We start from the raw sequence: 20,401 nt of genomic DNA, 5'->3' as shown, positions 1-20,401 counted from the left end.
TGCAGTGGCTAATTAAAAAAAGCTGATGAAATCTTAGGCTGCATTCTTAAGAATTTGAGCATCTAGAACAACATGGGAGAGTCCATTGTACCCCAGTTATTTAAGGAATAAACGACTACTCTATATCTTCTTACAAAGTGACCCTGAGAAATCATAGTGAATCTCCACTTGGGAAGCCCAGTCACTGAAGGGTTTTATACCAACTCTGTGCATACTTACTACTGCTAGGACACGTAATGCTCCTACACAGGGTGATGGTACACAAGGGTCCACCACTGGTGAAAGGGTAGCTACTTTTCCCTAACCACTGGGCTCCCATGACATTTTATGCTATCTTTTTCTCTGAGTACTTTAGAAGTTAAAAGTAGAATAGATTAGGTCTTCTACTCATCTACTCATTTTGTATGCCAGGGCAATGGCTAGTTGCAGATTGAATGCTTCTAAAATAGCAATTCCATCATTTCCTTTTGGAAGGTTGTCATAGAATCTACTCATTAAATAATTGAGAATAGTTTCCTGAGTCTAGCCGGAATATACTTGACTTGATCCTCTAATAAACCAAGAAAAAAATAATTCTCTTAGCACAGGATTCTATACACTTAGAAAGTGGTCAACCCATGGTATTCAAAGAGTTTCAGTTCTACCTTGAGAATAACCCAACCTGACATCCTAAATATATTTGTCATGCTTGCCTGATTTATTTTTTAACCTGAAAGTAAAGATGTAAAGATAATAGGCTGCCTTATCCACAGTCCTGAGGGAGGAAATGCCTAATAAAACTCACTACAATGCATTTTACAGATAAAAATTCCGAAAACATTCTGCTAAATAAAAATACCAAGAAGAGGACTTGGAAGTTGGTAAAAGTTATCCTCAATCGTAATTACAATGCTCTAGATTGGTGGGTTTGGCATCGGGCTCCATAGAACTCTACGTATTTCTCAGTGGCCCCAAGATGCCCATAAGGGAAGAGGGGGCCAAGCAGTGAGGGATTCTGGACTTTTTCCTGCTTAAACCAGACCTGCTCTCTACCAGCCTGTTTGCGATGCTTAGTTTTTCCCTAAGATTTCATTCTTACAAGTGACTGTTGACAGAATTAAAACTACGTTCAAATAAAATCAGAATAGTTAAAACTTTGGCACAAAGTTCTCAACCTTCTTAATTTCATTTTGCTTACCTTAGATCCTGGTGTTCCAGGCTGACCCGGTGAGCCAATACTTCCCATCAAACCCTACATTTTTCAGTGGGAATTTCAAGAGCCATTTAGAGAAGAATACTAAAAATATTAAATCCACTTCCAAGTTACACATTCTCATACTAACCAATCCACTAAAATACACTGCAATACCTGGGAAATTTCCCCGCACACATCCAAATAAAGGATAATAAAGAATCAAACTTGCAAGATAGCACAAAGGCCAACAAAGCCCTTGGAACCTGCTTTCTCGAATAACCTACAAATGGCAAAAAATTACTCAAGAGCTAGTAAAAAACAAACATAAAGAAAAGTTTATTTTTTCTACACTCTCACTTTCTTCCCTTGGAAGACAACGATAACTACTCCAGCAATGAGGACTTGATTTAATTTAGATTCTACTTTAAATACCATTATGTATATTTAAAATACTTGCTTTCTCTTAACCAGGGCAAAGGAAATGTGATGAGCAAAAAAATATTCAATTAATATCATCAGAAAACATAATCCCACTATGGTGATATTTAAAATACCATGTTATGACTACTATGCTTTGCTGTCAATTTAAGATGTTATTACAACTATAAAATGTAAAATATACTAGTTCAGAGCATAGTGTATAAAATATTAGAAATGGTAAATATAGGTATTCTTAAATTTCAATGAAGTTCTAGTCAATACTCTCATTTTCTTCATTTTCAACTTAGATACTGGTTATTAACCAAATTTATTATTTCAATGAACAAATAATTTGCTGGTGATCATGGAAGCAGAGGAAGACCATTCCATTTTAAAGGGAAGAATCTTCTTTTAAACCTCCCTAAAAGGTGAATTCATATTTCATGAACAATGTTTTTCTTATTTACCATGACATGCAAAAATTCACCAAATCTTTCACCAAGCCCTGAGTAAAATACGTTTTCACTTACATAATTAAATGAAAAGTCATAAACTGTCAAACATAAAAGTGATGTTTTACTTAAAGAAAAAGGTATTACAGGCAATTTGATTTATAGATTAAAATCAACATCACTTCTTTAATAAACTTAGAAATTTTTTATGGGATCTTGTGCGCACACAGGGTAGGATTTTCAAAATTTCTAATATCAAACTCATATGTCTCTTCTACTCACAAAACTTGCAAAACAGTTTGTTCACTAATTTAGGATTCCTATACTAGTTCTTCTGAATGCATTCTCCCTCGTTAGTGTAAGAAATTTGTAATTTTAAAAAAAAACAAATGAACATTCATTGAGTTTTAGAATTTTTATGGTGCTTAGTATTTTTTAACGAATAGCTAGAATGTTTGTTTTCTAGTTTATCTACAATAAGAGTTCTTGATCTTTATTTAGCTGGCAAACTTTTTGAGAATATGAAGAAATCTTGACTCCTCTAGAAAAATGGAGATAAGCATTTTTTCTCATGCAAATGGATGAAATTTGTAGACCCCAAAAATCTCATGGCTGGATCCCCACAGTTTTGTGATCTCCAGAATAAGAACTCTTGGTCATAGTCAGAATGTTTCAAACACCCCGATAGTAATGACATTAACATACAGGTATCCCCGGAGCTCCTTTTTTTCCCACTGGTCCTGGAGGCCCAATTTCTCCCTAAAAATCAAATACAGACCAAATTTAAAATAATAACTTATCAATTCATTTCAAGGAATTTCCTACCAAAGCATTATGGAAGAAAAAGTCAACACCAATCAGCCCAATCGGTCTACCTTCCATCCCTCTCCTGTAAGACAGGAGCAACAAGGTAGAAAACTCAGGAAGCTAACCCCTTAAACACCTGGGCCTCGGGTCTTTGGAATTACTCATGTCCTAATGAAAATCAGGAGTGACACTTGCCATTCTTTCAACGGAAGACCTAGGAGTTCACACAGAGTTGGTAAGTTGAGACCACAGGGAAAATAAATCAAGGGAAAATTTTCTTATTTATCATAGAATTTAAGAGTTATGATAGTAAAGATAACATAATAAAGAAAAATTAGGGTGCAGAATAAGAGCGTTTAGACTTCAGTTTCTAGGACAGTGGCTGACTAGGTGCTCCAAGGGATTCTCTGAAGTCAGAACCAAAAAACCTGGAAAGAAAATCCTTTGCAAGAGACTGCTGGTCTTATAGGAAATAGGAGAAATTTTCAAAGATCCCTCATTTTGATAAAATATATTCTGGATTGGGGCTATAATTATGAGGATTTTGAACTGTGCAGAAACCTTGCCAGAGGTAGAGATACAGGAGCCAAGAGGGCTGGAGGTATCTCAGGATCAGCTCTTGGAAACTGAATGTTGGGCCAGCCATGGGAAGAAGGCAGGAATCTTCAATACCTACCATGACCTAGGACTTTCAGAGGCGCCTGAAATGGTACCCATGGCTATCAGCAGGAGGCAGCTTTCCATGCCCCAGTTAGGCTGACAGCACTCCCACCAATTGAGATGAAGCAATGAGTTCCCAATCAACAAGAAAGATGAGGCAGCAAGTCACAAGACTGAGAATCAACAGGAATATCAACAAACTGCAGATAATGGAATTGTCGCAAACAGAATCTAAACTATAAATGAAATTGCTACAAATTAAAGATGGAATCACGAAAGACTATTAGGTCTGGAAATAGAAGAGACTATCAAGAATAAAAATATGTTATTAAAAATTAGAACTTCTAGAAATGAAAAATATGATTGTTTAATTTTTTTAAAAATCAACTGATGGTTTAAACAGCACATTAGACAGAGTAAAGGAAAAGTAAGTACACTGGAAAATATATCCAAAAAATTTAACCAGATGTAAGACAGAATTAAGGACATGAAAATAAGAAGCTATTTAGAGATACAGAGGACAAAATTAGGATTAAAGTAAATCTAACTATAATTCCAGAAAGAGTGTACGGAGAAAATGGAATAGAGGTAATATGGCGATAATGGCTGATGTCTTGCAGAATTAATGGAAATAATTCTACAGAGCCAAGAAGCAAAATGAATTCCTACCAGGAAGAACAAAGAGAAATCCATATCTAAATACATCACAGTGAGTTTTAAGAGCAAATAAATTATCTCAAAAGAATCCAAAAGGGAGGGACAGATCACTTACAAAAGGAAGATGAATAGAATAAGAGCGGAATTTTCATGGTTAGCAATGGGAGCGAGGAGACAATGGAAGAAAATCCTCAACATGTTAAGAGAAAATAATCATCAACCTTGAGTTGTATAGCCTATGAAGTTCTCTCTCAAAAGCGAGAGTAAAATAAAGACATTTATAATTAAACAAAAACTGGAAGTTTGTTACCAAGAAATCTGCACTAAAGGAACTTCTGAAGATATAGTTCAGGAAGCAATAAAATTATCCCAAAAGGATGGACTAAGAGCACAAGATAGAAAAGAAAGCAAGTAAAATGGAAAGGCACACGTAAATCCAAATTAATATTATCTGTATGAAACAGTAACAAAAACGAACTCATAAGGTCAAAATAATAACTTCTGAAATCATATTATATTTGAACAATTCACTGTTGCCATGAATGTGGTAGAAATGTATTCTGTGTGAAGACAATGTATTGACTACCTTGCCCTTTTAATAAGCAGCTTCAAGCCCAAATCTTTCCATTTTTGTTTATACTCACCTTTTGTCCCATCAATCCTTGGTTTCCAGGAAATCCTGGAATTCCCTAAAAAGACATAAAATAGATTTTTAATTTAAAAAGTTTTAGAATGTATCGTTAAAGAAGAATCGATCATAACTGGCTTTTTCACTTGTAAATAATGTATAATTTCAAACTTATATCATCCATATTATAGTATGACACTGCTACTTATAATAATATAATTTTGGAAAAGAGAAAATTTATGAGATTCAATATTATATAAACATCTGATATTTAAAGTTTTAAATAAAGGCTTTCAAAAAGAGAAGCTATGAAGATATTAACCTTGGTTCTTCTTTTAGACCACTATAAGTCATAAAACAAGAGATATTTTGTTTGAACACATTCCTATATTACTTGTAATGAATAATGCAAAAAAAAAAAGCTGTCAAATGATAGGAGTCCAGATTCAGTACAATAGTTCCAAAGTTCCTCATAGTCTCACAACCTTTATTAAAAACTGATAAAAGTAAATAATTTCCTCCAAACTGAGCCTTGAAACTCCCAAGTTTAGACAGCTAACTACTTGTGTAAAAGATGGCAATCTTTCTCCTAACGATTCCCTTGCTGATAAAATCATGAAGAGTATGCAGACCACTGTTTGTGGACAAAGAAGTACAGAGAATTCTTTCACATGGCTCAACCCAAATGGACAAGTTCTCTAGCAAGATTCAGAGGAAATTAATGTTAATTCTATACATTTGAGAATAATGTTTGCACACTTACTGATGGGAAAGCAGTTCTGTCAGCCATTCAATGTACTTACCAAAATGAACATTTACTACCCAAAACAAAAAGTGATGGTACTAATCAATTTTTATTTCTTATTCATTTTTCTTAGCTCTTTTCTTGACAACACCTCAGTTGAAACAATTAACATTACACATGTGTACATATACACACACACACACACACATATATATATACATATATGTATATTGACTCTGGCAGAAAAGGGAATTTGAAAGACAAGGAAATTGGGTCTCATCAGTATTTCTCTCAGTGCTCTCTGCATCACCAGGGCTTTCTAAGAATAGCTGTACTGATAATTCAGGGCAGGTGGTACTGCCACACATAGCTGCCACTATGGATAAGATCAAGTATCTTCTATTCCAGGGAGAGTCTGCTTTTATTTTGACTTTCACATCTTGAGTTTATTAATAAAACTCTGATAAATGTGTTAGCCCTAATTATAGTGCAAGATACAAGTACATAGTTCCAGTTTTAAAATCCAAAATCCAAACTTGAATCATAAATTGGAACTCAATTTGATTCTGTTCAGCTCAGGTCAGTTTGTCACGGTGCTCCGCCCTTTGCAGAGAACAAAAGTTGTATGTGAGCAATGACGATCAACAAGGATCAGGGTCTAGTTGAAAATACAAGCCTTTATAAACATACTAACTAGAGAATAATATAAAACAATATAAATTTTTAAAGTAGTGTTATAAAACATGAGCACAGGATACTCTATAAACACTCTAAAACACAAAGCAAAAGTAAAATAACTGAGTTATGAGCATAAAGAAAATAGAGTGATACAAATTGTATTCTTCTAAGGCAGAAAATACATATTCTCCATGCCATCAATTAAGATCAATAGCGTTCAAAATAAAGGCCTCCATGTCAATAGACCATGATTTGGTATGAAACCACTCATAACCTCCTCCCATTCTCACACACACATAAACTCACTATAAGTTTAGATTAAGTTCTAAATTTAAATAAAATCTGTCTGCAAAATATCATCAGGTGCAGGGCGTTCTATGCTGACGCTGGTGCAGCTGTGTCAGTGCAGTGTCCCTCGGCCCCAAGAATCCCTAAGAGGTTATGCAATTGCCAGAGATACTGTCAGACTCGAGAAGCTGAATTTCTTGTTGCAGAGTCCTTTCTTGCTTAGAGTTTCATCACTATTCAAGTCCCTATGCCCTTACATAATCTGTGATGCTGGGAGGAATTGGTTGCAGATATCCTGACTCTACCCTGTTTCTGAGGACAATCCCAGTGTCAGTAGCACTACGTCCTGACTCGGGAAAAGCAGAGTTCTGCCCAGGCATTCCTGAGTAGCACCCTGGCCTCCACCTCCCAGGGGTCCATGAGAGTCCCCACAGTTCACAACCTGGATCTGATTTGCCACCGTTTTATCTGATTAACTGTAATATTGAGCTTGGTCTGTATTAAGACATAGTCACAAATCTTACATTTTTTTCAACCTATCAGATATTGAGAAAATTTGGGGGCGATTCCATGTTAGAGGGAAAAAGTTTCCTTTTCCTATTGTCTGTCCTCTTAAGTTAGTAAAAATTAAAATACATTTCATAGATACAAAAAGTCATAATATCTTCTATGTCCAATTATACCAAGAATTATTAAATACTTACTTTATAACTATCAAGCAAAAAAATATAAAACTATATAATATTTAAAAACAAAACGTAAAACTTATTTATAAAAGCAATTCTTGGCAAAACTGATATAACACCATGAGCACCCATGGAATAAAAGACTGTTAAGAAAGAGGTTAACCAGAAGAACTGAAATCACTCAGAGCTATAATAGTTAATAAAATTCTCCTAGATAATATTTTCCCAGGCTCCCAATATGTTTATTGAAATTGACTGAACTTTACCAATTTTACATTAGCAGAAATAGTATTCAAAACCATTTGAAAGTTACCAGTTTGTTGATCCAAAAGTATTTAGTAACAATTACTTCATAAGCAATATTTTTCCAAGCGAACTATTTTATACTTCACTTTCAGCCTGTGGTTTGGGTTCAGGCAACTATGAAAATGTATAAGTAAAGACAGAAACAAGTATTTTATTTGGTAACAGTAAATGGACATCTCCACTTCTGCAATTTCAGTTTGGGTTTGAGGAAGAGCAGAAAGTCAATTGGAAAATCCTGCATAATGTTGTGGTGAAAGAATGTTGAAATAAAAAATGTTCTAGAAGCTTCTCTGTAACCATTAAACCATTGCTGTGTAACAAAAAAGTCGTTCAGAATAGAAATACATAATTGAAAATAAAGGGTTTGGTCCCTATTTCCTAGAGACCACTTTATAATGAAGGAAATGTGTCCATGATTCATTACTTAGAAAACACAAAATATCATGTTACACTTTCCCACATGCAATGAACGCACATACCTTACCCCTGAAATTAGGGCATCTTGGATCAAATCTGCTTTTGAGTAATGCAATATTTTCAATGTACTAAAAATAGATCTAATTCATTAACGGTATTTTTAAGTCAAAGTTTTCAAGCTTTCTACATAGTGGTAGAGATACTTAATATCATACAGTTATCAAAACATTAGAAGCACATTGTTTTCTTCTATTGTGTCAAGAAGTGATTTTTTCATTCCTAAAGATTCAATGAAGGAAAAGCACGTATGTTGAAAGTATCGTTCTTATTAGCTACAAAGATTACAGTAATTATTAATAAAGAGCCTAGCAGAAGTAGAGTGACAGAGTTCAAAGTTTAGATGCTGGAGTCAGCCAGCCCATTACCTAGGGGCTAATCGACTCCAGGCCAGTTATTTAAACTGTGGAATATCAGCATCCCAATCTCATGCACGGGAAAATAATAGAACCTACCTCAGTGAGTTGGTACCTTGTATCAATCAACTTTCACAGGTGCTTACCTCAGTGCTGGTGCTATAATGGACAAATTTTCACGACTGTCTTTTCACAGCTTTTCCCTGATCTTTGAAAGTTGTGAAATAGATGAAGCCAATTCTCTTCCGTGTCTCAAAATTTGGCCTCTTTCTCTGTTTTTAGGATGTCTTTTTTGTTTTGTTTTGTTTTTCCACCTTGCCTTTCTCTACGCATTTCCAGTTTCCACTATATCCAAGATGACGCTGACACTCTAAGGCTTCCCACTAGAGGGCGCCAACAAGTCGGCATTGCCCCTCCGTCCTTGACCTTTTTGTGTTGGCTGACTTTGATATAGAAAAATACTACAGTGACCTCTCCTTTTTCAACATTTTAAATAAATTTCATCACTACGTTTTTATAAAAATATGACCAAAAGCTCCAAATACATTTAAAGTTGAACCCCACGATGTTTTTCAATCCTTTTTAAATTCCACCCTGATGGACAGATCATTATGAAAGATGTACAAAAGATTAGTCTGTGGTAAGATAACTCTGAAGAAAAGTCACTCACAATCATAGCTGCCAGACCTCCAAAAAACCAATATACAAGTACTTGCAATAAACCCCTAATAAGGAAATTACCAGTTTTACTACTCCTTTTAAGACTTTAATACAGTTTTACTACCCTCTTTAATCTTTAAAGGGGAAAAAAACACGTAATCTAAGGAACATTGGATGAATTTTTCTCCCTAGCCTACAGACCAGGACCCACATGAGGCTGGAGCCAAATTACCCAGAGATAAATCATTTCAATAGAAAATGCTTTGGTAAGTATTTTTGGGCTACTCATGTTTATATACAACAGAAAATGTCACCAGTTTGACATAATAAGCTACAAGAAGAGACCGGGGCTATCACAGGAGAAAACTACCTGAGAGCCCTTTGCAAAATTGCTTCATGTTACTGGCATTTCTTTTCCACACCTAAAGACATTTTACATTTTTTTAAAGCCAAGAAAATATTCTAAACACTTCTACTGTTGTAAAAGTGTCATTTTCAGGACAAGAGAAAGAAGGCAAATGTTGAGCAAATTAAAAAAGATACCTGAAAACCCAAAGAGGAAGAAGAGGACAGGACTGAGAGAAACTGGGGTACGGTCTCTGCCCCACCACATCACGGGAAAGTCATGTCATCGCCCTGAATCCAAACATCCAGAAAAATAACCTGCCCCTTTATATCAGCAAGTAAAATGAGGTCATGCATGTGAAACACATTAATGAGTTTAAAGGAACATATACATACAGACATATGTAAAACTGAAACCATCCCATTTGAAAGAAAGTTCCAAAATAATACCAGAGTTGTTCTAAAATGAGCTCTGATCCTCTGAAAACCTAAAAAGTGCAGACCATACTTTTTGGGTACATGGAATGTCACTGTCCAGCTCCAAACAAATTGTGGTGAATTTCTCATTAAGGAGAAAACTGAAAGTGGACTTTTCAAAGACCCTTCTGAGTTGCTGAGTAGAAGTTACCCATCATTTTCCAGAAAAATCTGAAAATTGCATTAGTTTTTTAAAAAATTTCATATACGATAGAAGTCACCAAAGGAAAATATTTTAAAACACCAAATCAAAGGTGAAGCTAGTTTGATGAAGAGAACAAATGAATGTATTTTTAATCTTAGCTAATTTATATGGTAAAAAGTAAATAACCAAATATTTGAAAATTATATCAAATCTGTTATCTTCTACGTCTTCTTTATTTATAACCTCGTATTTCTAATATTATGTATATACATCTAAGTCACTGTACTATTTATGGTGTAACTCAGCTCATTGTGAATTTTGTTATGTTTATATAATGTATAGACTCATTTTTCTTCTTAAAGAGTGAGATGATAGATTAATAAGCATTCACTAAAGGAAAAGATACAAAGGAAATTACATTAATTTCCTGCTGACCCATGACAAATTACCATGCACTTAGAGGCTTAAAATAACTCAAATTTATTATCTTATAGTTCTGTAGGTCAGAAGTCCAGCATGGGTCTCAGTGGGCTTAATTCAAGGAATTGGCAAGCGACAATCCTTTCTGGAATTTCTAGAGAAGAATCCATTTCCTGCTTATTCAGGTTACTGGAAGAATTGAATTCTTTGCAGTTCTAGGACCAAAGTCTCTGTTTTCTTGCTGCTGTAAGCTGAGGGCCATTCCCAGCTTCTAGGGGCCACTACATTCCTTGGCCCATGGCTCCCTTCCTCCATCTTTAACACGAGCAAAGGCAGGTCAAGTCCTTCTTGAGTCAAATCTTTTTGACCCATTCTTCATCCATCTTCTTCCACTCTTAATTACTTGTGATTCGTTTGGGTCACCCAGATAACCCAGGATAACATTCCCGTCTCAAAGTCATCAACCTTAATCACATCTGCAAAGTCTCTTTACCGTGGAAAGGAACATAGTCTCAAGTTCTGGACATTGGATGTAGATCTCTTTTGGGGGAGAGGAGAGAAGTCATTATTTTTCCTACCACAGAAATGTTATCTCATATCCAAGGACCAGATAGTTTCTATGTTATTTAAACTTCTCCAGGGCATTAAAAAAGATGGAGATCATCGAAATTCGAATTATGAGGCCATCGTGATCCTAACAATAAAACTAGTCAAGAATAATATCTAAAAGAAGAAATCTGCAAGCTCATCTAATTTGTTTATACAAATGCAAATGGATTTACTATAATGATTAGTAAACCAAAAATAGCAGTGCATTAGAACAAAAGTAGAGCACGGTTAAACAGCACTGGTTTCAGGATGCAATGAACACCCAACATTGAGAAATATATCCTTACGTTATGTTCATGGAAGTTACCATATTAATCGTTTAGAGGAGGAACAACAGAAAATCATCTCAAAAGATACTAAAAATGCATTCTGTAAAATGTATCATGCATTATTTATTAAAACCTCTTACTAATCTAGGAGAAGAACTCTGTAAACCTAAATCTGAATCCATCGGAAACCAATTGTAAACATCATGCTTGGTGAAACTCTAGACATTTCTGCTGAAAATCAGGAATAAAGCATGGGCTGTTATTTTTGAAGTAGTAATTTCCACCTACAGGAAAACATCCTTCCCCAAAAATATTGCACAAGTATGTAGGAATATGTGTAATGTCAATAGGAGAGGTTAGATAAAATACATTCATGGTATAAATAAGATGAAATGAGATAGATTTTATATATATATATATATATATATATTTTTTTTTTTTTTTGCTAGTGGAGAGTGTGAATGCAGTCCCCCAGTACCACAAATTATGCAGTCAAGTTTCCCACGTTTGGGAAAATTGCAGGAGTCAGCACATCCAGAGGGCAATGGATACGCCTTCCTCTGGGAAAAGCCCCTCCGTGATCACAGTATCTCCTCTGCCAGTTTAGTACGCGTATTCTCTCTTACAACCAGATACAGTAAAACATCCATAAAATTGTGAAGTTAAATAAAGTTTCAATGGACATGATTTTTATCTTTAAAATGTGTATGTATTTTGTTTATGTATTTGTAAATGCAAAGAAAAAGCTTGGAAAGAATTTCATCGAGTGAATAACAGTTATTATCTCAGGGGATGGGATTTGGGTAAATGAAGGCAAATTTCCAAAATTCCAATACAACGTCTATATTTTTTGCCTATTGAAGAGAAGTTAAATAAAAATGTATAATAAATAATGTAAATAATGAATAAAAATAGTAGGTATAAATAAATAATAAAGTAGAATTAAAAAGTGCAACAAATAAATGAAAATTTAGCCCTTGAACTTTTTATATTCTAAACTTTTTATATTCTAAAAAATTCTCAGAAAAAAAATCTAAGATTTTTTTTTCCTCAACTCTAAGGAACTATCGTTAAACATTGGTTTTTCAAAATAAAAAGATAAAGATATTAATGATCCTGGCTACCATTTGGTTGGGGGAAAAAAACCCTGAAACAGCAAGAAAGAAGTACACTCATAGATCAATGCTGGAAGGATCTTATGATGACCTGCTGCTGTGCCCGCAGAGTGGCACATATGCTTGGTTTTCCTGCCTTGGTTGGTTATTCTCACAGATAATTTTCCACACGTTGCTAAGGATACACTGTTAGACAAAGGCATCAATATTTCTTAGGAAGGACAACAGTGTGTTTAAGAAGCAATTTCTTTGATAAAAGAGCTAGAAATTTGGCATTTGACAAGATTGGCCTTACCAGGGAGCATTTCTCCATTTTCCCACAGTAATAGACGTTAACTTTTCTAAAATAAAAATGGTAATGCATCAGATCTAAAGATTGTTTTATTTTTTAATACTATATACATCTTTAAAGTAAATTTCTAAGAAATTTAATAACCTTAAAATTTCCTGTAAAACTTAAGAAATACTAAAACAAACTTAAATGACTGAGTTCCTGTCTTCTTGAGGATTTGTCTATCTTCATATAAACAAGTTTAGTTTTGTTCAATTGCATACAGACACATCTTTGTTTCACAAGATAGATTTGTTTCTCAGCTTTTGTCAAAAATTAATAAAGAATTTTAAATACACTAAGAGAACTGAATCCATTTGGAAATATAATTTCATATTTTCATTCATGGAAACATTAAAGGTTATTTATCCAGAGGAAGATATTAAAGCACATATGGCCTAAAAGATAATAAGATGTCATAATTCTCTCTTCCTTTACCAATGTCACTAAGATTAATTGTTCTCGAGTAGGGAACTTCTGTCTTTCTATTACTTTTATACTCTCTGTTTTGATCAACTTGTCTCGTAGCCTCTATATCACTAGTTATCAAACTTTGCATCAGACTCACATGGAGCAGCCATCAAAAATACAGTTTCCCGGGCTTCAGTCTCTGATTGTGATTCCTTAGGACTGGGAAAGGCCCAGGAAACCGAATTTTAACAGGCATCTCTGGTGATTGATTGAGGTACTTTGTGAATCACAGCTGGAGAAACAGCGCTCTATATGAAAAAAAAAAAAAGAAAACTATCTTAAAAATTATCTGTATTCTGGGTGTTAAGGTAGGGAGAGTCATCAGGAACTTTCTAATTTGATTTATTATTATCTACCAATTACATTTTCATATAATCCATTTTATGCCTCTCTGCTTAAAAACCACTATATAGAGATTATTTTCCCACCAATCTTTAACCCTTGATCAAAATTCTTAATACTCTGCCTTTTTTGATTAACCTCACTTGTCTTTAATGACTTTTAAAAGTCTTAACCTACCACAAGATTTTCAAATACACCTTTGTAGAGTATGTTTCTTGAGTGAATTTCCTATTTTCCCAACTGGAAGATAAATGTTCCATCTAAAACCACGTGGTACAATGTTTACACTTGGTGATTGCCCAGCAAACATCAGCATCTCACTTTGCATGCATCTCAATCAGACTCTGTAGCAATTCTAAAACTCTCCAATGGAGGGTTTTCATTTTGTGTAATTAGGCATTCCATTTTTTAAATATTGTTCAGAAGGTTTGCATATTTCACCTAAATCCATCAACTAAGTGACTTTTTTTTATGTAGACAGCAGAAAGGAAGAAAATTCTATCACAAAAAAGAAATTATTCATAGTTTTTAGAATAAATCAACATAAGACTCCTTTTGCTCTGATTTAATCTATTAGTTTATTAAATTATTCTTTATATTTCATTCATTTGGAAGAAAGAGATTTTCATTGAAAAATCCTAGTCCCTATGTTTTAATACAATTATTAAATGAAATTTGTATTCTAATATCCTGTGTTGGTTACTTCCACAGGATTAAATTCATTGTGAACCATTCCAGTAGCCATGATTTCTGTAATGTATTCATAAATAGTAGTCTACTCATGATTAATCTAATCTTTTGTTAAAACATACCTTGTTTTTTTTTCCTACAACTCCCAAAGTGTGTCTATGCCAAAAGCATTTCAAAGCCACAATCTTTTAAAGAAATAAAATTAAAACAGAGCACAAGCGGCTAACTATGACTTCCCTAGGCATATCTATTTCAAACAATGGAACGCTTCAGTATTTAAGATCACAAAAATCACTTTTATAAACCATTTAAGTACATAGACTATTGGCAATTATTAGGTGCTTACCTGATTATCAAAAATAAAAAAGTATATTGATATAAACAAATATTTTCAAGTGCTCTTTCTCAGAACTTCCCTACTTGTGCTTTTTTTTTTTCTGTGAGGAAGAAAGGCCCTGAGCTAACATCTGTTTCCAGTGTTCCTCTTTTTGCTTGAGGAAAATTGTCACTGAGATAACATCTGTGCCAATCTTCCTCTATTTTACACGGGATGCCACCACAGCGTGGCCTGACGAGTGGTACTGGGTCTGCAGCCAGGATCCAAACCTGTAAACCTTGGGCCACCAAAGTGGAACACTTGAACTTAACCACTACACCACCAGGCCGGCCCCTTCCCCATCTGGGTTTTAACATCCCTTGAACACACCCAGAACATAAATGATTTTCTGGTGTTAATTCTCAGAGGTATCAAACATTTGCCTACTGTTCAATGTGGTGACCATACTTGCAAGCACTTCCAAAATATTTCTTAAAACATAAAAAACAAGAAAGAGATGTTTAGAATGAAATGATCTAGTTACCAAAGTGTGCACTCCAGATCACATTAAAAAAAAGTAGTTGTTTCCATGCTCACTGAAAGTAGAATGATGTAAAACTTGCTCATTTCATCTGCTAAAATGGCAGTTTATATGGATCACGAACTCTGTGTTAAAGGAAATATGTCTTGTCTGGAACAACACTGTTTTGTTAATTCTGTATTCTTCATGCTTTGAAACTGAAGGATATATTTGTGCTAATTCAAGAATCTCATTTGAGTACCTCTTAGATTGCAACGGTTTTTAAGGAAAAGTATGCAAAACCACCCCTGACCCCCAATTACTAAAGAATACAATTTTAAAGTTGAAGTCTCGAAAGCCTTGAAATCTAGACTCAATGTCTTGTATAGATGGTGACGTCAGTTTCCTCTCACCCATTCTCTTCAAAACAGAGAAGGATGCAGTCAATCCCCATACCAGTGAGAATACTGACCCATCAAAGTAACTATGAGATTCTACTTACTCAGAGGACATGTTGCCCATTCTGAGAATTAATCATGCATCATTTCATACATTCAATTGCATTTATTCCTCTTGTCATTTTAGGGCTCAACAAAGCCTCTTTCAAATTATAAAGATATGAATAAAGAAGAAGAAAATTCAAATAAATATATGTTAATACTTATCAATCTTACAATGACCATATTTTAAAAGATTTCTTCAAAACAACAACAACAACAACAATCATCAGTACAGAGAGCTACTAAATTTAAGATCCACAATGTTGCTTTATAAAGTTATTTGATGGTGGTCTGGTTTTACTACGCCAATGAAATCACTGATAATAGGAAAGAATCAAACAGATCCATGATTAAACCAGGTGGGACTTTATTAATTACCTTGTACAGATTATGGGCCAACGTTTGCTTTGTAAGGTTAAAAAATATATATAATATTTTTACAGTCATTACAATGCCAAATGCTATATTTTGGGAAACCAAAAAGTTGTAGATATTGCTTACAATCTGAATCCTTCCTAAATATAAATCTGACATTTACATTATTTAGAGAAAACCTACTTCAAAATGCATTCTAAGAGTTATTCTCAATCAGGTTTTAAACATAACCTTGGAACTAGCAGAAGATTATTACAATAATAAATAAAGCTGAATTTTCAAAGTTTTCTAAATTGTGCAACATGGGTGGCCTTCATGCTAAAAGTGCCGTGCGAAATTCTTAACAGCAGATATCAGGTTAAGGTTGTATCACTCAACACATACCAAGGATGTGCCACTCCTGGTACCTGAAAGAGCGTGGAAAAAAGTGTTACACATCTGTATAGAAGACTTTAAAAAGCTTCCCACACAATTGCCAATCAAAGAAGAACAACGGAACTTGTGGGGATTTTTCCCCTTACCTTTCTTCCCAGTCTAAATAAAAAGCGCAGTCAAGTGGGCAAACAAGACGCCTCCACATTACTGGTATAATAAAGTGGATTATTCCACACAGGAAACCACCAGAGCAATACATTAACTTTCCCCAAGAATTTTATGCCTGTCTTTGGCCTCTGTGCATAAAAATTACGTGTCAAATAATCACACCACAGAAAAGGTGATTAAACAAAAGACCTACTTGTCTCTTGAGTAAATGATAACTTGGGCCAGCTCAGTGGTGAACACTACACCATCAAGACAAGCATAACATGTGGTTTAGCAAGAATTCGAAAGGCGTGAGGAAAGGAAATAACAAAAGCCTCTATGAGCCAATGTCCTCAAACAAGTACAGTGATCCCCATGTCTTCATTCCTGGAAAAATGATACTGCAAAAGCTTCAAGAGAAAGACTGAAGACATCTTTAACCATGAAATAGGTGCTCACCTCCATGGATCCAGAAAATGTGGCGTCCTTTCTCTCATCCTCATGGAGCTCCAGGGATCTCGGCTCAAAGAGTGGAACCCAGTCCTGCCTACAAATCTTCACCATGAGCCCTAGGCTCCCTGTGTGCAATGGGGCTGGCTGGTGCGCAGAGAACCAGCAAGCGAATGGCTCAAACTGCCTGGGGAAAATGTTACACTAAATCCAAGATGGCATCCGGGTTGAGCACAAGAACAGCTATGACAAAGAAGCAGGGGAAACAAAGACAGTGCAGGTGATTTGGTCAGCAAGATTGGCCAAAGCAAAGTAGCTGGTCAACACGATAATTTGGTCTAAAAGCTGATTTGGTGGAACATGAATGTGTCCAGTCATCATTTTTCAACTACCAGTAAATTTGGTGAGCTGCTGCCCTGGTCCTGCTCTGTCCCCCTACACCCCCACCCACCTAACTAGCCAAGATAAAATCAGAGGGATTTTGTGAGAAGTTAGGAAAATACATTTCCAACAATTGAGGATTCCTTGAAGCAATCTGTTCTTCATTCCTTGGCACAAAAATGAAAATTCAGTCTGACAAGATTAACATCTTTTAAAAAGAAAGAAACACTGCCAAACACTCAGAAGCCAGGCTTAATTTTGCTATAGCGTATTACAAAAACATGCTCACAGGAGAAAATAAAATACAGACAAGCAAAAATAGAACACAACAGACATCAAAAACCAACCTGGGGGAAAAAATAAGCAAAGTAACCAAAACATGATTAAACCACAGGTTTACCACGAAGATCCTTTCTTATGCATATATATTCATATGGTATTATATTTTTAAACTATAGTTTATATACATAATACATTAAGTATTAGACATTTATGTTGTCCCAACTTGGCAATATGATGAATAGTACGGAGAAGACACATGGGCTAAAAGTTACTAGAAAAAAGCAAAAATATAGAAAAATGAGAAGTGGACAAAGCACTTAAAAACACGTGAGAGTTTAACAAAATTGATGAATCAGAAAATACTATTGACTGAAAAGCCTTGCTTTTAACCAAATTGTCATTTAAACCTGTCTATTTGCTTTAAGTCCAGATGTGCTACCAAGAGTTTGATATGTGTCAGTATGTACTACATGACTTTTTACATAGGTTCATTGTGTAAATGATTGTTAAGGAGTACGCTAGATGAAAAGCCCACGCTGTACTAGTTTCCTATGGCTGCTGTAAAAAAATTACTACAAATGTGGCAGCTTAGAGCAGCAGCAGTTTATTCTCCACAGTTTTGGAGGCCAGAAGTCTGAAGTTATGGTTTTGACAGGGCTGCACTCCCCACTAGAGGCTCTAGGGTAAAATCTATTCCTTGCCTCTTCCAACTTCTGGTAGCTGCCAGCATTCCTTGACTAGTGGCTGCATCACTCATCTTTTCACTCACCATGTTCTCATGGCCTCCTCTGAGAAATTCAGTTCTGCTCTTAAGGGCTTTCAGCTGATTGGGTCAGCTTCCCTTCAGATAATCCAGGATAATTTCCCCAAGGTCCTTAATTTAATCACATCTGCAGAGACCCTTTGTTCAAATAAGATAGCATCTATAGGTTTGGGGTATTAGGATCTGATATCTTGGGGGGAGGTATTTTTCAACCTACTACACCCAGTAGTCACAGAAATTCTTCTAAAATTTCCTTTCCACTATCTCTTATTGGAACTGTATTAGTCTCCATTTTTACATGTCTATTCTAATTCCAAAGCACAAGCTTCCTATTTAAAAGCCTTTGCTATTCCCTAGATACGTCCCATCTTAAAATATCTTAGGCTCACCTCCCCCAGCTGATATTGATTCTTCTTGATCTATTTCTTGTTTATTGCTTGGTCTTCCTGTACCTCCATCCACGCAGTGAGACTTTGAGAGTCATCCTTTTTCATCTTGCCCACATCCAGTTGATCCTTGAGCTCTGCTGGTACCCCTTTAGTTCATTTCAAATCAGTCCCACTCTGCCCCTCCCAACTCTGAATGTTCTTGCCTTAGTGGGAACTGGAGGGGACAGCGTTCAGCTTGCCTTCTGCCGGCTCTGTCCTCCACCTCGGCTCACCTTTTATCCATTCTCTATTCTGCTATCAGAGTGACCTTTCTAAAAGTTTCTAAATCTGATCAACTCACTTCCCTACTTAAAACTTCTGAAGGGCTCCCATTATTCTCATATTCAAGTCCAAATAGCACAGACACATGGGGTCTTTCTGGATTTGGCCTCTATTTACTCCACAACCACATCTCATATTTCTATCCCATCCCCTCCATGTATCCTACCCAGCCTGAACTAAAGTCAGCTTTTCTCAAAGTATCATGATTTCTTTTACTTCTAAGTTTTGGGATATGCTGCAGGATCCTGCCTTGCCAGGCCAAACAACTAGCCAACTCCTATTTATCTACCAGAATTTAGCCAAGAGAGCACCTTGTTTGAGAATGTATCCCTATACACTTTAAATAGGTAAATTGTGTAGAATGTGAATTATATCTCAATAATGCAATTATTTTAAAAAAAGAAGAATGCAGCCCTTTCAATGATGTCCCCAAACTCATTTCGCGTTATACACATCTGCTACAACTTTGCAAGCCCCTTCCCACGCCTACCTCCGTAACATTTATACTGTGTTGTCATCTATTGGCTCATCTGACTCCTTGAGGGCAGGACCATGACAAATTAATCTTCACATTCAAATCAGTCAATGCTTGTTGAATGAATGATTAAAAATTATAATCCTTAAACACAATGACGTATGGTTGAAACCAATTATAATAAACCCAGAAAGTGTTAGAACTGAGTTTACAGTCACCTGAATTGAAGTTAACTTGGTACAATTTGCCAATTTGAAAGTAAATTACCCTTAAGGCTGGATTACTCTTAGAATTCACCAACACTAACCTTTAAATTTGAAAGTATCAGCCTATAAATGTAATTGTTACTTTAAAGCAGTATAATCATTTCCCAATGAAATACAGCCTTTGTTCTCAATTTGAATGCCAGGAGTTAGTGCTCATATTTATCAATCTACTTCCACGGATGAGTCATCATCCAGCTGCTATAAGCTGTGTTTAATTAGCTTTAAAGCATTTTTTCTAAGAGCTTCTGTCCTTCTAACTTAAGCTCCATTAATTTTCCTGGCTGCCACATTATAGAACAAATAAAGTGAACATGTCCTTTTTAGTGGGGCCAAATCATGCATTATAAATACTTAAAACCAGCATCCACATGCAATGGAAAAGTCTTCATTTCTTTGTGTCACCAAATATATAAACTTTCATCTTTTTTTCCTGTTTTCAAAGCTTTTCCACAAATGGTAAAGATCAGTCTTCACAGGATGATATTTATAACAACCAAGTTTTCACTAATTTTCAAAATAACAATCGTTTGTAACAACGTATGTTCTTAATTGGAAAAGAATACAGACAAGAATTATATCTAGATAACAGGGGCAAATCTTAGATGCTTAATATATTCACTGCTTTCCTAACACAGT

At 35.2% G+C, this 20,401-nt stretch overlaps 1 protein-coding gene and 1 non-coding gene across 6 annotated transcripts in view; both read right to left on the bottom strand.

The window, feature by feature from the left end:
- COL21A1 (collagen type XXI alpha 1 chain) overlaps positions 1-20,401 on the bottom strand; it is a 169,141-nt gene that overhangs the window by 16,182 nt on the left and 132,558 nt on the right. For 4 of the 5 annotated variants that reach the window (XM_046640526.1, XM_046640524.1, XM_046640528.1 and 1 more), the window contains 3 exons: positions 4,815-4,859; positions 2,752-2,805; positions 1,178-1,231 (listed from right to left, as the gene is read on the bottom strand). In XM_046640526.1, coding sequence (XP_046496482.1) covers positions 1,178-1,231; positions 2,752-2,805; positions 4,815-4,859 — 153 coding nt within the window. The remainder of the gene's footprint in view (positions 1-1,177; positions 1,232-2,751; positions 2,806-4,814; positions 4,860-20,401) is intronic. The other variant, XM_046640529.1, reaches the window with a different exon arrangement.
- LOC124227481 (U1 spliceosomal RNA) lies at positions 11,705-11,866 on the bottom strand. Its single transcript, XR_006885491.1, has one exon. It is a non-coding gene; the product is annotated as a U1 spliceosomal RNA (small nuclear RNA).

Source organism: Equus quagga, chromosome 15 (genome assembly GCF_021613505.1).
Source record: "Equus quagga isolate Etosha38 chromosome 15, UCLA_HA_Equagga_1.0, whole genome shotgun sequence".
Taxonomy (NCBI): domain Eukaryota; kingdom Metazoa; phylum Chordata; class Mammalia; order Perissodactyla; family Equidae; genus Equus; species Equus quagga.
Note: the sequence above shows the minus strand (reverse complement) of the source record. Positions and strands in the feature narration are given on the sequence as shown.